Source organism: Mytilus galloprovincialis, chromosome 1, assembly GCF_965363235.1.
Source record: "Mytilus galloprovincialis chromosome 1, xbMytGall1.hap1.1, whole genome shotgun sequence".
Taxonomy (NCBI): Eukaryota; Metazoa; Mollusca; class Bivalvia; order Mytilida; family Mytilidae; genus Mytilus; species Mytilus galloprovincialis.
In genome coordinates, this window is record NC_134838.1 from 118,461,572 (window position 1) to 118,480,186 (window position 18,615).

Genomic DNA, 18,615 nt, shown 5'->3' on the forward strand with positions numbered 1-18,615 from the left:
TTTGTTTTAAACATTTATTTTTTGGAGGGATAAATTATACAATTCTTAGAGTTATGCCACCATTTCTAAAGAATCCTAAATTAAATATTTAAAATTCAGAAATCACTGTGTTCATTTATCTTTGTGATGAACAACTAACAAATTCATGAGATTAATTGTGATTTTATTAACTGTATGTGCACTCAATTCAAAGGCTTGTTTGTCATTAGTGATTTTATTAACTGTTTGTGCACTCAATTCAAAGGCTTGTTTGTCATTAGTGATTTTATTAACTGTTTGTGCACTCAATTCAAAGTCTTGTTCGTCATTAGTGATTTTATTAACTGTTTGTGCACTCAATTCAAAGTCTTGTTCGTCATTAGTGATTTTATTAACTGTTTGTGCACTCAATTCAAAGGCTTGTTTGTCATTAGTGATTTTATTAACTGTTTGTGCACTCAATTCAAAGTCTTGTTCGTCATTAGTGATTTTATTAACTGTTTGTGCACTCAATTCAAAGCCTTGTTCGTCATTAGTGATTTTATTAACTGTTTGTGCACTCAATTCAAAGTCTTGTTTGTCATTAGTGATTTTATTAACTGTTTGTGCACTCAATTCAAAGGCTTGTTCGTCATTAGTGATTTTATTAACTGTTTGTGCACTCAATTCAAAGGCTTGTTCGTCATTAGTGATTTTATTAACTGTTTGTGCACTCAATTCAAAGGCTTGTTCGTCATTAGTGATTTTATTAACTGTTTGTGCACTCAATTCAAAGTCTTGTTCGTCATTAGTGATTTTATTAACTGTTTGTGCACTCAATTCAAAGGCTTGTTCGTCATTAGTGATTTTATTAACTGTTTGTGCACTCAATTCAAAGGCTTGTTCGTCATTAGTGATTTTATTAACTGTTTGTGCACTCAATTCAAAGGCTTGTTCGTCATTAGTGATTTTATTAACTGTTTGTGCACTCAATTCAAAGGCTTGTTCGTCATTAGTGATTTTATTAACTGTTTGTGCACTCAATTCAAAGTCTTGTTCGTCATTAGTGATTTTATTAACTGTTTGTGCACTCAATTCAAAGTCTTGTTCGTCATTAGTGATTTTTTTAACTGTTTGTGCACTCAATTCAAAGTCTTGTTCGTCATTAGTGATTTTATTAACTGTTTGTGCACTCAATTCAAAGGCTTGTTCGTCATTAGTGATTTTATTAACTGTTTGTGCACTCAATTCAAAGTCTTGTTCGTCATTAGTGATTTTATTAACTGTTTGTGCACTCAATTCAAAGTCTTGTTCGTCATTAGTGATTTTATTAACTGTTTGTGCACTCAATTCAAAGTCTTGTTTGTCATTAGTGATTTTATTAACTGTTTGTGCACTCAATTCAAAGTCTTGTTCGTCATTAGTGATTTTATTAACTGTTTGTGCACTCAATTCAAAGTCTTGTTCGTCATTAGTGATTTAATTAACTGTTTGTGCACTCAATTCAAAGTCTTGTTCGTCATTAGTGATTTTATTAACTGTTTGTGCACTCAATTCAAAGTCTTGTTCGTCATTAGTGATTTTATTAACTGTTTGTGCACTCAATTCAAAGTCTTGTTCGTCATTAGTGATTTTATTAACTGTTTGTGCACTCAATTCAAAGTCTTGTTCGTCATTAGTGATTTTATTAACTGTTTGTGCACTCAATTCAAAGTCTTGTTCGTCATTAGTGATTTTATTAACTGTTTGTGCACTCAATTCAAAGTCTTGTTTGTCATTAGTGATTTAATTAACTGTTTGTGCACTCAATTCATTAGTGATTTTATTAACTGTTTGTACACTCAATTCAAAGTCTTGTTTGTCATTAGTGATTTTATTAACTGTTTGTGCACTCAATTCAAAGTCTTGTTTGTCATTAGTGATTTTATTAACTGTTTGTGCACTCAATTCAAAGTCTTGTTTGTCATTAGTGATTTTATTAACTGTTTGTGCACTCAATTCAAAGTCTTGTTTGTCATTAGTGATTTTATTAACTGTTTGTGCACTCAATTCAAAGTCTTGTTTGTCATTAGTGATTTTATTGACTGTTTGTACACTCAATTCAAAGGCTTGTTTGTCATTAGTGATTTTATTAACTGTTTGTGCACTCAATTCAAAGTCTTGTTTGTCATTAGTGATTTTATTGACTGTTTGTCCACTCAATTCAAAGTCTTGTTTGTCATTAGTGATTTTATTGACTGTTTGTACACTCAATTCAAAGGCTTGTTTGTCATTAGTGATTTTATTAACTGTTTGTACACTCAATTCAAAGTCTTGTTTGTCATTAGTGATTTTATTAACTGTTTGTGCACTCAATTCAAAGTCTTGTTTGTCATTAGTGATTTTATTAACTGTTTGTGCACTCAATTCAAAGGCTTGTTTGTCATTAGTGATTTTATTAACTGTTTGTGCACTCAATTCAAAGGCTTGTTTGTCATTAGTGATTTTATTAACTGTTTGTACACTCAATTCAAAGTCTTGTTTGTCATTAGTGATTTTATTAACTGTTTGTACACTCAATTCAAAGGCTTGTTTGTCATTAGTGATTTTATTAACTGTTTGTGCACTCAATTCAAAGTCTTGTTTGTCATTAGTGATTTTATTAACTGTTTGTGCACTCAATTCAAAGTCTTGTTTGTCATTAGTGATTTTATTAACTGTTTGTGCACTCAATTCAAAGTCTTGTTTGTCATTAGTGATTTTATTGACTGTTTGTACACTCAATTCAAAGGCTTGTTTGTCATTAGTGATTTTATTAACTGTTTGTGCACTCAATTCAAAGTCTTGTTTGTCATTAGTGATTTTATTGACTGTTTGTCCACTCAATTCAAAGTCTTGTTTGTCATTAGTGATTTTATTGACTGTTTGTACACTCAATTCAAAGGCTTGTTTGTCATTAGTGATTTTATTAACTGTTTGTACACTCAATTCAAAGTCTTGTTTGTCATTAGTGATTTTATTAACTGTTTGTGCACTCAATTCAAAGTCTTGTTTGTCATTAGTGATTTTATTAACTGTTTGTGCACTCAATTCAAAGGCTTGTTTGTCATTAGTGATTTTATTAACTGTTTGTGCACTCAATTCAAAGGCTTGTTTGTCATTAGTGATTTTATTAACTGTTTGTACACTCAATTCAAAGTCTTGTTTGTCATTAGTGATTTTATTAACTGTTTGTACACTCAATTCAAAGGCTTGTTCGTCATTAGTGATTTTATTAACTGTTTGTCCACTCAATTCAAAGGCTTGTTTGTCATTAGTGATTTTATTAACTGTTTGTCCACTCAATTCAAAGGCTTGTTTGTCATTAGTGATTTTATTAACTGTTTGTGCACTCAATTCAAAGGCTTGTTTGTCATTAGTGATTTTATTAACTGTTTGTACACTCAATTCAAAGTCTTGTTTGTCATTAGTGATTTTATTAACTGTTTGTGCACTCAATTCAAAGTCTTGTTCGTCATTAGTGATTTTATTAACTGTTTGTGCACTCAATTCAAAGGCTTGTTTGTCATTAGTGATTTTATTAACTGTTTGTGCACTCAATTCAAAGTCTTGTTTGTCATTAGTTGAATATCCATTGTTTAGGAAGTTGTTAACCAGTAAGAAGGATTGGGTGTTCTTTTTTTAAAAACATTGTAGGGATATTGGTAAACCTCAATGAGACAGCCCCTTTTAACTGATCGAAAGGAGTTTCAAGCTGAAAGATAGGTACATAACTTTTAATTTTAAAAAAAGCCTTCTTTGAATTTTAGTACCTGAATATTAATTACTCTGAATTATCTATTAATTGCAATTAGATGCAAAGGACATATGTTCTGCCATTGACATTTACAAAGGACATATGTTCTACCATTGACATTTACAAGTCTACTTTTTAATGTTTTGTCCTAGGGTTGAGTGGTCATAAATATATTTTTACCATGGCTCATTCTTTATGTGCCTGTCCAAAGCCAGAGCTTGTCATCCAATGTTTGTGACTTACTGTCCACCATAATAACATATCCAGGCGTTTATTTTTCTATTGATATATTTTGTCATCCCAAGACCTTTTGTACACCAGTATATGGAACAAGTTTTTGTCATTGTTGTCTTTTTGATGGTTTGAGATATTTTAATATGCAGCAACTATTTGTACTTAATGCCTCATGTAGTGAGAGTGCCATGCTTTCTATAAATTCAAGAACTTTGCCACAACTCAGAGGGGTATATGGTTATTCCCTTTTACAACATACTCTTAACTTCATGTCTCAGTTAATAATCAGCTTCTATAAAATTAAGAAGATGCGGTTTGATCGTCAATGAGACATCTCACCATCCATGTCACAACTTGTAAAAGTAAACCATTATAGGTCAAAGTACCACCTACTAAACATTGAGCCTTGATTCACACCAAACAGCAAACTTTATTATGAAGGGCCCCAAAGTAAATAGTGTAAAACCATTCAATCAAGAAAACCAACGGTCTAATCTATATAGAAAAGAGAAACACAGAGAGAGGTCAACAAACAACAACCATTGAACATCAGGTTAGGACTTAGGACAGGTACAAACAAATGCAGTGGGTTTGAATGTTTTATCTAGGTCCAATGGTCCAACCTTCACCCTAACCTGAGACAGTGGTGTAAAAACACAATATAAAAGGACACACTATAAAACATTAATTGAAAAAAGGCTCAACTCATCAATGCATGAAGACTAACAGATTTTTTTACAAAAGTTAGACCATGAAAACCAAATTACCAAAAAGTTAGATTATAAACCACAGAAAAATATAACAAAGCCAAAACAAGTATCAAATAATTTTGCTAAACAACCAGTCACTTATGGACCACTCAAAAAAAGCTTGTTAAGAAGTATCTTTAACGTGCAAAGAGTGTGGTGGTTCTCCCTGAACACAGGACATCTGATGGACCAGTTCATCCCACTTTGCAGAACCTACAACTAGTATTGTATTTATCTTTAATTTGTTTGTGACCTGAACATGAATGAAATATTTGTCACTACAAAAAGCAGATAGCAATCAATCAATCTTATTTTAGCATTAGGTGTATGGATGTTAAGTGAGCCTCATTTTTGCCAGTTAGCACAGCTAGGGTACTACAATGAACAAGTATAATACAAACCTTCTATCATTTATGGGTAGACTTTACATAGATAAATTCAGCCGTATTTGACGTGAAACTGTACTTATGTGTCCCGTCATACTTTGAACCACACCATTATTTTATTTATTATTTTTACTGTAAGTCTGTTTTTTGTTATATCTACTTTACGTGAGTCTGCAATTATGTATGCCGTCATACGACAAAATTATTTTTATGTCTACCTGTGCGAATTTCAAACGCGCAATTTTACACCAGAAATGAAAACCTTCTTTCATTTATGGGTAGACTTTACATACTAGATAAATTCAGCCGTATAAGAAAAGCAAAATGAGAATGTTAAATTTGATGTATGCCTTTTTATGCTACTTTGTTACATTTGTTGTTTATGTAGTGATATTAAGATGATAACACAATATTGACTGTTGTACCCCTATTTTTGACATTTTTACTCTTTGAGTATGTTTGTTTTGTTCATGCATCGTTGACAATGTAATGGAATTTGATGCGACTGTCATACAAGTGAGAGGTTTAGCTAGCTATAAAACCAGGTTCAATCCACCATTTTCTACATTAGAAAATGCCTGTACCAAGTCAGGAATATGACAGTTGTTATCCATTCGTTTGATGTGTTTGGACTTTTGATTTTGCCTTTTGATTTTTGATTTTCCTTTTTGAATTTTCCTCGGAGTTCAGTATTTTTGTGTTTTTACTTTTTACAATACACTATTGTGTGCACCATAAATTGTAGAGTTATAAGAAGGTTGTTGAGTTAAACCAGTTTGTTAATTCACAAAATATTAAGATTTGAGGCTGTGATTTCATACTTCATCCATTTACATTTTTTGGGAATGTTTCTATTAATTGTTTTGATTTTGGCAGTTTACTTAGCTCAAAAGAGTTGTTGCTGAATACTTGGGAATACATGGTAATCAGAACAACTTTACATTATCTGTTGAACATTTACACTATCAGAGTTTGATATACATGTATATTGTATAGGATGTAAGTGTATCAGAACAAAATATTTTAAAAATATTTCCCAATAAAAAATTAAAACAAGAGGCTGTCACAACGACAGCAAACCAGATTTGTTAATATTTATTTGTGTCCTGGCAATATCACAAGAACCATTACTGATGAATGGTGAAAGTGAAAATCGTCAATATCAAATTTGAGCTCCATTTTGTCATCAGTATCAACATCTTAAAATTTGAAAAGCTTAGATTGAATGGTTCATGAGTAAATGCAACAACGTGAATGGAAACGCCATTTCACAATCTTTCAAGAACCATAACTCCTGAACAGTAAAAGTCAAAATCATCATAATTGAACTTGACTTTTAATTTGCCATCAGTAACAACATATAAAAATTTCCAAAAGCTTTGGTTGAATGGTTCATGAGAAAATGCACGGACACGACTGGAAACACCATTTTTCAATCTTTCAAGAACCATAACTCCTGAACGGTAAAAGTCAAAATCGTCATTATTGAACTTGACCTCCATTTTGTCATCAGTAACAACATATTAAAATTTGGGAAGCTTAGGTAGAACAGTTCATGCGTAAATGCACGGACACGACTGGAAACTCCATTTTTCAATCTTTCAAGAACCATAACTCCTGAACGGTAAAAGTCAAAATCGCCATTATTGTCTTTGACCTCCATTTTGTCATCAGTAACAACATATTAAAATTTGGGAAGCTTAGGTAGAACAGTTCATGCGTAAATGCACGGACACGACTGTAAACTCCATTTTTCAATCTTTCAAGAACCTTAACTCCTGAACGGTAAAAGTCAAAATCGCCATTATTGAACTTGACCTTCATTTAGTTGTCAGTAACAACATATTAAAATTTTAAAAGCTTTGGTTGAACGGTTCATGAGTTAATGCACGGACAACATTTGATTCCCGCCCACCCGCCCGCCCGCCGTACATCCCCAAATCAATAACCGACATTTTTGTCACAAAAATCCGGTTAATGACTGCATGTTTTTTATTAAGATTTTGAAGCTGTTTGCACAGTATATTCACTCCAAGGCATGAATTGCAGAAAAAAATTGATGTTGTTTATCAGGAAAAGTTAGTTTTAAGGATGAACAATTGTCTGATAATGATAATGATACTCTAGTGCAGATTCTTAACTATCATGTATATGCAAAACCATGAAAATCCATTATCAATTGAGATTTGTGAAACATGTAGTATAAACAAAACATTTCAGTGTAATGACTTCATTCTGATCATTTAACTTGTAGGGGGCATATCTTATCTCTGATGTGTAACTAATGTTCAAGGAAAAGAAAACATTGAGTCTCATGCCTGTAATGATTTAAGTTTCAAATGATAAAAAATGTAAACAGAAGGTGTTTATTCTGTAAGATATGTGTCTAACAACTCAAAAATAATCACCCACCATTATTTTGACCTCTAACTCCTCAAAGGTCAAATTCTTTTTTTGAAATCAAATCAAAGATCAAGTGAGAAAGTCAGTTTTTTTTATAGAATTAAGTGAATGTTTTGTAAAGTTTGATAGCAATGTCTGTCTATTTTGTAATCTGATGTGAAGTGATGAAAACAGGTTTTCATTATTCAGACGGCCTACAAGGTGGTCTGATATATTTTTACACAACACCAGGAACATCTCTAGACAATCTCCTTTTTTATTCCTTTCAACTTTTAATCAGTCAAATATTTGTCACCTTAATGCAAGTTTTTTTTTTGCATCCTCAGTTATCCTTCTTTGCACACACCAAACAGGTGTTTTTTTAATGACTACTAAAGAAAAATACAATGAGAGTCAAATTCAGTTATAACCCTTTGCTGTACCATAAGTTAGTGAATCTGACAGATCTTCAAACTAAAGTTAAAGAATGGAAACAAAAAAATCAGCATTTTTTTCATTGTAAAGGGGCATAACTCTAGAATGGTTCTAGTGACGCTAACAAAATTCAAACTTGATCTGTGTTTTTTGGTAATACTTAAAGCATTGTGTATATTTTCATAACATTTGGTTTAGGCAAACTCAAGTTAGAGAATGGAAACCTATTTTGGGATGTACATAACTTAATGCTCCCTCCGCAGGGGCATACAAATTATTTGTTAAGAGTATGGATATATTGCCATTCTTAACTTACTCTTAACTAATTGGATACCAATTTTTGTTTTCCATATTCAGTTTTTACAGAGTAGCTTTTTTTGTCTGTTTAATCGTATTGTCAAATACTTGTCTACCTCACTTCACAGATGTAGGACAGCTGTAGACTTCTTACTTTTCTGAGGATATAAAAACTCCTATGATACCCATGTCAGGTTTTCAGGCAAACACAGATAAAACAATAATGTTTCCAGTTCATTATGTAATGGTTTCAGGTGCAACACTTGTTAAAAAATATTTTTTTCTATTTTGCCAAAAATTTAAGCAAGAAATAAAGTTTTGGATGTGAAAACAGGCAACATTCAGTGAAAAAAAAATAGACAAGTTTACTTTACACTACTAAGAAAACTGCAGATTGAGTAACATGAACCCAAACAAAAACTAGGGTACACTATGTGCTCTGCAGGAATAATCCAATCCTGCTATTTTTAGTAACTATATGACCTTGACTATAGACTTAGTGACTTCAAAGTCAATAGGTATCTTCCTGTTATTATCTGTGACATAGTGGTATCCACCGGGGTATGTAAGGCTGCAATCTGATATAAAATATTGTTTCCTGAAACCACTTTCCTGAACACATTTTTGTCTTATTTTAGTAACTATGACCTTGACCTTAGATATAGTAGTAACCTCAAAATCTACAGTGATCTTCCTCGCAATATATGTGACTGTATAAGTAGAGTCTTAGTAGGGTTGCAATCCCTTAAATAGGATTTGATTTAGCATCCAGAATATGCTTTCCTGCAAAATTATCAGACTAAATTTAGAAACTTTGTCCTTGATCTTTGACATAGCCTTTTCTAATATGTTACTACGGTAGATATGCATATAAGGTTGTAATCAGCTACTTTGTGGCTGTCATTCCTTCTTTTTGTCTCAAATGCTGGCATCAACTGCTGATGAATATTCATTAGCATAGTAATAAACACCCTTGTCACAACAAGTGGTGCACAATTGATTTTTCAAACTATACCTCTCTATATACCCATAAGAATCAAAACAAAACAGGTATTCAATTCAAATTTTATTTTATTTTAGCACTTTTATAATGACTTTTTACAGCCAGTATTTAATGAAACATGATCAACAATTATTACAACATTTTACAAGGGCAGTACAAATCAATCAATCATTTAAAAAAAAAATGCAGAATCATTGCAATCAGTTGGCAAATTGGTCCCAAAGATTCCATGTCTGATAACCAAAGATCAAAAGAAAGAACATGTAAAACTATTATTTACCTCATACAAAATGAAATTTGATTCTCACAATTTTATTGTTCTTTATTCAATTTAAATTTATATTTTAAATGTGTTAATTGTTTTTTAGTGTTGTTTTCAAGTATTAGGTTTCAAGAATACTTTAGATTAAATTATAAAGAAGAAATAATCATGTTGATAGATCAATACTGTCCTTGTACAAATAAGCACCATTCTGAACATATAAAATAACAAACAGAAAATCACAAAAAGTTAAAGAAAATAATGAACATGGTGTGCCTAGTGCAGCAATTTTTTGGCAGTTGTCTACTGAAAGGCTTAGAGAATATTTCCTGATTGTATGTGATATTTCCTACTGAACTCCTAATGGATTCATAGATCTCAATTTATACAGGTCAATACTCAATAGTTTTATGAACAATCCACCAATCAATGATTTACCCAATACTTCAATTCTTTTAAACTTAATGAATTAACCCTCCAACCCTTCCCCTCAAATAGCAAAACAATTAACATGATTTTATTATCTTTGTAAACATTTTTACAATTTTGTCTCTAAATTTTACATCACTGATGCATTTTAGCATTAAAAAAAGTAGATTCAATAATGAAAAGTATTTATTAGGAAAAAAACCAAAGAAATGCTCGAAGCAGCAACCTATATAATTATAAATTTTGCTGCTCTAAATATGGACCTTTATCATTATACAACCACAACTTTTGCTGCATATACAACAGATCTATTCCATTTATATATTTTTCTGGTATATAAATGGAACGAATAAATAAATCTCGTCTTTCAACAACAAAAATAATAAACTTTTGGCATGCAAAAACAAACATACAAAATGATTTGTTCACTGGGTTTAAAAATGAGAAAAAATATACAACCAACTCACATAGCACTTATACACATAGCATAATTTAAACAACTAAAAAACTTCTATATCAGTCCTAGCTTTCAGTTAATTACAAAATGAGATATTCTAATATAAATAACTAACAAAATGTGTTTTCTTTAAAGGAGGCACACTGTCCATATACTGTAATTAGTTAGAATAAAAAAAAAAATCTAAGACTTTTTGCTTGGTCTTGCAAGTACTTTAATTAATTTTTTGTCAGTCTCAAAAAGTTTATCTGATTTTCTGCATGGCAGACAATTTCATTATCTACAAAGATTACAAAATTTATAAAAACTTGTTTCTTTAACAAAAAAAATGAAAAGATTAAGAAAACAGCTTTTAGTATTAGTTTAGACTCCATAGCCACTTCCAGTTAATCCCATAGGGATGAAATTTAAACTTACAATGTATCTGGTTTCTGGTGCAAAAGTGCAAAATTAAAGCAAAACATAACAAACTGCCAAGATGACTGCAACTGATTATTTAAGAAACATCTAATTTGAAGAACTGACATAAAAAAATACAATCTTTAAGATTGCTGCACTGAGTTCACAAATATTTAAATTCTGTCACTTCTGACACAGAATATAACTTTTAGAAAGTTTGTAAACAACTGAATCCTAACTACTTTTAAAATTTGGCACTTTTTGTAAAGAAAAGTAATCATTAAGTATATAAGTGATAAATCATTTCTTTTGACATACAACTTGACAATGGGGATATCTTATCAGATGTATGAAAGCTGGAAATTTCTATTGTATGATTCAAAGAAGTTTATTTATAATAGGACTGATGATGTCTGTCTATCTTATGGTGGATCTTTGCATATTTTCCAAATTAAATTGTCAGAATGTGACAAATGCTGTCCATTCTTAGTACTATTACTATCCATAACAATGTTGTATTCATATTGTTGCTAGAGATGATAAAAGCTTGTTCTAACAGGGTACCCTGCTTCTAAGGCTGCAGCTAGGATTTGATAAGCCAGATAAAGACCTTAACTATATCCAATGATATTCTTCAAAGAAGTAACTATTGCAATCAAAGATAAGCCACATTTCCAGGTACAAAATACATCTTTAGATGATAGACAAGTCACCCAATTGATGTCACAGATGTATATCACTTCAGCTGTACCCCAATGTTCTACCAGATGTGAGAATTTACATGCCTGACAAAACCAAAACTATTTTTCTATGCTAAAAACAACATTGTTATGAATAGTAAATATTTTTGTTTTGATAGAATGTTTTGAAAGTCTGTATAATCATTGAGTGTACCAGTATGGAGTGGCTATGATTAATTGAAATGATCAGATTCTGTCTGAACTATCAGAGATACAGATTGAAATCCAAACATTCTCATAGACTTTCTGGATATAGAGCTGTGTCAGAGAGATCTGGAAAAACTTTTCAAATTTACAGATTACTGATCAATGGGTTCAACTGAATAAAATTGAAAATAGAAAAAGGGAATATGTCAGAGAAAACAACCCGATCAAAGAGCAGATAACAGTCGAAGGTCACCAATGGGTCTTCAACACAGCCAGAAAATCCTGCACCCAGAAGATGGGTCTCAGCTGGCTCCTAAATAAAAATAAAACTAGATTTAAACTTTGTACCTTGTATACGTCAACCTGGTGACACTAACCAAAAGGTACATAAAGCTGTAAAATGACCCAAACAGAATAAATGATAATTTTGTTTGTGTTATTATAATCAGTACTTTAAATTAGAAAATGATAAACTTTTATAAACTGTTCACAAGGATTTCATTAAAACCAAGAGTATTTATGTAGACACAATGGTATAGATTTCTAGCCTTCATACCTATCAGATTCCCTGGAGCCTACCTAGAAAACACTTCATATTTAAGTACCTCTGCATCCCTTGCTCTTTGTGTGTTACTCAAGTAACTATCAAATAGATAAAAAATATCACATCGTTTGATGATTAAAATGATTTGGGAATCCTGCTGATGATGAAAATCAAATAAATAAAGACTTTTTTCATCTTGTTCATAGCAGGACAGTCCTCTTAAATTTATCTTATCACTTGTTTGAAACATCACAAAGTTAATCCATTCATAAAACATAAATTCACATCAGCATGGTACAACAGTTCAAACTACTTCAATCACATCTAAAACTTTACTCAATAGGAAGATATTTCATTCATAACCTTCTTACAACTAAAGATTGCTATCAAACTGATATTGTCTTGCATGCATATCTAAGTACACTTCAGTTGATTGACGATTTATCTACAGTATATTTTGACAAACTCTGTGTCCAGCTCCAATGTTTTCGGCCTTGTGAACATTTTTTTAAATCATTTTGTACTTGCATCCCACATCTCACATCTGTTTTTAAGTGGCGGCAAACATTACCACAAAATGTATTTACATCAGGGTTTTTTTAAGGAGCAGACTGCTAGAAAAATCAAAGTTTGCAGGAAAAAAAGTCGGATTTCATAAAAACTAGAACTCAAAAGGTTGTGGGAAGAAAATCAGGATAGACATTTTTCCCTAACTTACAAGTGCACTAAAGTAAGGACATTTAGGTGATATAAAACATTTAAAACATACGTAAATACTAACCACTATACTTAATATTACATAATAAGTTAAGTATTAAATTAATGATGTGTGTAAGCTGCCTTTAAAACACTATAATGAAGGATGTTTCAATGATATGATAAATAGAGTCCTCAAATCTTTTGTGAACAATACTAAAATTGTCAACAGCAATGCATAATATTCTTCTAAATCAAATGTTAATGACATCAGTTACATTTTTAATGTAACGAAAACCATGTTTTTTAAAATATAAATTTTCAATATGAGGAAAAAATTCATATTCACTTAATAGTTGTCACCAAGTCTAAATATTTGAAAACAAACAAAAAAGTTGCACCTTCTTCAATGTTCATGCATGTCTATTCCAAAAAAATCTTTTCGTTTTCAAAATTTATTTTCATCACAACTGAGATAATATTACTGTTTCAAGAATTACTGTTCATAAAATCCTTTGTTTTTGTTCTGTTTCACAGCCAAATCTTTAACTTCACAACAAGGCCATTTGCAAAAGGTTCAGATATAATGCTAATTTACTAACAAACATTCTTTGTAAGACTTTTTACCCAGAAAGTTAAACTTAATAACTTATTTCAGATAGCATTATACAACATTTTGAATACTTGTAAATGGCTTACAGATCAGTATCTAATGATATATCTTATTTAAACTTTAGTAAATATTATTAACATGTGTCAACTACTTCTAAAGCAGTAACTGAAGTCCAATAAATATTTTGGAAACAAATTGTCTAAACAAGTTTTGTTATTTTTACAAAATATAGAAAATTTCTTATTATCTGAGTAGACCACCAAAGATTTATTTTTAAACAATCATTTTTCATCAAATTGTTTCTGAACTTAATTGTTATTAAAGGTTGTTATTATGTGTCTCCTAGATTAAACTGTTGGTGAAGAATGTTACACTTGAGCTACTGATCTGATCACTATAACGTAAAACTTAAAAAAAATGTACAGCACTACTTGTCTATGTACATGCTTTTAGATTATTCGAATGTCAACAATTTCATATACCAAATACCCCCTATTATGCCCCACCTACGATAGTAGAGGGGCATTATGTTTTCTGGTCTGTGCGTCCGTTCGTCTGTTCGTCCGTCCGTCTGTCTGTCTGTCTGTCTGTTCGTCCGTCTGTCCCGCTCCAGGTTAAAGTTTTTGGTCAAGGTAGTTTTTGATGAAGTTGAAGTCCAATCGACTTCAAACTTAGTACACATGTTCCCTATGATATGATCTTTCTAATTTTAATGCCAAATTAGAGTTTTTACCCCAATTTCACGGTCCACTGAACATGGAAAATGATAGTGCGAGTGGGGCATTCGTGTACTGAGGACACATTCTTGTTTTTCAAATACAATAATCCTAATTTTTCAGTGAGTGTCCAAAAATTTGGAATAAAAAAATCCTGCTTACCATCTCTTATAAAAAATTGGTTCAGTTGATATACAAGTTTAAATTTTGTTTAACAATATACATAAAGCTAACAATTAAACAAATAAAACAATAACAAAACAACAAACAAATGACTGGATTTGAGCAAAGAGTAAGAATCAGAGACATTGTATCATACAACTTCATTTATATTACTTTTCTTCTGTAATTCTTCATTAATGGCATGGAGTGACTTGCTGAGATGAATAAATCGTGGACGGTTGGTCGGTTTCTTACTCCAACACAATCGCATTAGCTCATACAAAGCTTTAGGTGTTTTATCTGGACATGCCAGCACTTTTCCGTCTTTTATAAACTGAACAACTTCTTCGTGAGACATACCATAATATGGTTGTAGAGCGTAAGAAAACACTTCCCATAATACAATACCAAATGACCAGACATCAGATTCTGATGTGAATTTGTTATAAAGTATTGATTCTAAGGGCATCCAGCGAATAGGAATAGCGTCATGATCGCTGCCCTTATAATATTCCATACTATGAACACTTCTAGCTAAACCGAAGTCTGATATTTTAACAATTAAATTTTCACCAACTAAACAGTTACGTGTGGCTAAGTCACGATGAACGTAACCATTGTCTGATAAATATACCATCCCAGTACATATCTGCATGATGATATTCATTTGTTGATTTGTTCCCACATGGTGGAATAGTTCAGAGGATTTTTTATCCACACTATTACGTCTAATTATGTAGTTACTTTCTGAACTACAAAGTCTCAAAAATCCATTCAAATCACCGTTTTCCATAAATTCAAATAATAAACACATAGGCTTGCCTATTGCACAAATGCCCAATAATTTAACAATGTTTCGATGATCGAATTCAGCCATCAATGAAGCCTCTCTTTCAAAATCTTGTTGGAGATCTTCACTAGCATCATCTTTCAACATTTTTACAGCAACAAAACAATCCTCTGAATCTTCAACCAGATCCTTGGCCTTAGCTTTGAATACACGTCCAAAAGCACCTTGACCTATGTCACATAAGTACACAACATCATTTCTAGGATATTCCAAGGTTTGTAACTTGGGGTTAAGTTTAATATCAGCCATCTTGTGATAAGATATATTTGGCTGAAGTTTGTCCACATCAATGTCAAGGTCATCTTGTGGTGTTGAATTATATTTTATACTGTGTCTCTGTCTAAAGATCTGGTAGCACAATATGCAAATAAGAGCAACAACAAATACTCCAACTGCTGTTACTGTAGAAACAATAGCAATGGCTTCTGTTGTCATAGTTGTTTTTTCTTCTTCCACTCGTCCTGTAGGTAGTCGAATTTCTCCATCTGTAAAACAGTAGTACTGGCCATTAATCAACTGTTTCAATATTCGTTTTAAAAGTCTAACCCCTCCGCCTGTCTCAAGTTACAAAGTGTCAGTGGAATCTGTGTTTAGTTATGGGTATATCTTAAAAGTGTTTTTTTGTCATCAGAAAATTTAGTATTCATAGGTGATTATAAGTGCTTGAAATATTATATACAATTTGTCTTGGTATAGATAAGATTCTGACCTAAAGAAGGCTCAATATTGTTTTGTTTCATTCAGTTGTTGTCTCATTAAAGCAATATCACAAATTTTCTTTTATTCATGATATTTATAATATAAACTTAAATATACACATGAGGATATATATTTCTCTACATTTCTGTATGAATGTTTTCCTTTGTCTTGCAGAATGCAACGTCTCAGAGGCAAAAACCAAATTTTGTATGAAATGACCTTAATCATAGCAATCTGGTTTTAAATTCAAAAGTTTTATTAATCTGTGAAATGTAGGTCAACCTGACCTAAGAAAACATATTCTCCCTAGTTACATAAGTGACAGGACCATAGAATATTTTTTCTAAATAATCCCAAATATATAAACAAATGGTAGACTAACTGTCCATATTGTATCCAATGACAGTCAGAAGTCAAATAAAATAACATTGATCATATGGATACAGATATAATCAAAAGATTTAATCTACAGATAAAGTATTCCTGGTGGTTGTTAATGTAAAAAATAATTTAGAATTTAATGAAGCTTTCCTCAACACTGATTTTAATAGAGCTGTAAAAGCCATAAAAACTATTATTAGGACATAAATTTGTCTTATCATTAGTTGAAAACTTTGAAAATAAACAAAACAGGTTTACAATATAAAGACTATCTGTAAAATACATAAACACAGTCTGATTAAATTGTGAATTTTATGTTGTTTTTATCAAATAAAATAGTAATATACTATGTTAATTCTTCCTAATCTTCCATTTTTACATCATAAATTTAATAGTTACTGGGATTTACTAGTTCCTGCCATTCAGTTTATCAATGTAATGTTTTTGTAATTTTTTAACATAATGTATTTGACTGCAGGTTGTCTTTAAGATTTGAAGCACCTGTTTTTTCGTTATCTAAGATTTTCTCCGAACTTTATCTCATCTTCCTTCGACCCCAATAATTGAGAAAGTAGTGATTTTTCAATATTGACAAACAAAAAATATCATTCAGCTATGGACATTTAGACATTTGGAAATTTGGTACTGAATGTAGAGCAATTCTGATTAAAATGGGAGAAAATTTGAACATTTTTAACCCACTGCAGAGAATTTAATCTAGAAAGAATCTTTCAGGAATGTTATCTTTGATAGTCACTTTTAAATTCAATCCCAACTTATCTAGACTCAGGAACAAGAACTGTAGAAAACGCTGTCATCTATAAATGCATTAAAAGTATAACAGTGCAACAGACCTCACCAACAATAAACACTCCTCTTTTAGAAAAAGACGGTACAAACCATGTAAAAAATCGGCAGAAACAACACATTTGGTCAAGATAGCCTGACTTATTACAAAACACAATATGTGTGGAGGGATGAAACCAGTTTAACATGCACACAGACTCCCCTATTAGTAAGACTGTATATTGACAACCATCTATGTCATTTTCTCACTGGTGGAGAGTTGTCTCATTGGCAATCATATTACATTGTCTTATTTTAATGTGGAAGTACTGCATACGTGTATCTCATTTATATCAAATATTCCAAATGGATGTATCAAAAATGTACATTTAAATAACATCTCCATTTAGATCACTGTATGCTGATAAGAAGAAACCTGTAGCAATCTGTGACCTCAGCGTTATCTAGATCCGAACCTACCACATTTAGGAACATCACATCTCTCCCATCTTATGATTCTTTCTTGTGTATAACACCAGGGAGAATCCTCCTCCGACCCAGGATTTCTACAGTAGTTTTCTGCTCCCTCCAGACTAGGGAAGACATCTGGTGGCCTCTGATGGTTATGAGGATTCTGGGATTCCCAAGCCTGACAAGCTATTCCTGATTTAGTCGTGTTTACTGTACCATTATACCATTGTCCAGTACCCTTGTAGCACGAATCTAACAAGAAATACCAATATGTTAACACATATTAAAATTTTCTGATAATTTACTTCTTTTAGCAATATTCATCTTTAATATGCATGAAATATTTGCCACTGGAAATTGAGTCAAACAAATCAATTAAACCTGGTTACCAGTTTTCATACTTCAATAAGTGGTTGCATGAAATATTTGCCACTGAACATTAAGCAACCAACAATCAATCAATATATAAGTGGTGCTGTAGAAAAGGGAAATCTTACACCTTTCATTTAACACTCATCAAATTTTACAAATATTGGATTATATCCATCAAAAGATTTTTCCAAATGTCTCTTTGATTCACAAAGAGAGTTTTATTTTATGAAATCCATTCTACGAAATTTAAATTCAATATCTTAATTGCAATTTAACATTTCTAAATCAGTTTTACCCCCAAATACAAGTTTGAGTTAATTCTGAACATAAACATACTTCTAGTTTCTTCTGGTTTCCTAACAAACATAGGGATATCTACACACTTCAAGGTAGGATCCAGTTTATCTGGAAGTGTTTCACATATGGGTAGTTTATATCCATCCATAGAATGGACAACCATCAGCCATGCATCGAAACATAGGAGTTCCTTCACTGCTAAACAACTTTGCCTGCAAAGATATAAGTTGGGGAAACAACTTTTATAGAACATGTGTACATACTTTAGAAAGTTATTAATCAGATAAATTTCTACTAATCTACTATTAAAGTTAAATCTGTACATCTTCAAACCTCAAATACAATTGTTCTTTTTCTTTTTTCAGAACATAATGC

At 31.5% G+C, this 18,615-nt stretch overlaps 1 protein-coding gene across 1 annotated transcript in view; it reads right to left on the minus strand.

Annotated features, from left to right (window-relative positions):
• Window positions 1-9,269: 9,269 nt before the first annotated feature.
• The window catches only part of LOC143054442 (muscle, skeletal receptor tyrosine protein kinase-like), a 54,493-nt gene continuing 45,147 nt past the window's right edge, over window positions 9,270-18,615 (minus strand). Inside the window, exons 10-12 of the mRNA XM_076227457.1 lie at window positions 18,280-18,452; window positions 17,581-17,823; window positions 9,270-15,719 (exon numbers count right to left, since the gene is read on the minus strand). Coding sequence (XP_076083572.1) covers window positions 14,536-15,719; window positions 17,581-17,823; window positions 18,280-18,452 — 1,600 coding nt within the window. The 3' untranslated portion in view covers window positions 9,270-14,535. The remainder of the gene's footprint in view (window positions 15,720-17,580; window positions 17,824-18,279; window positions 18,453-18,615) is intronic.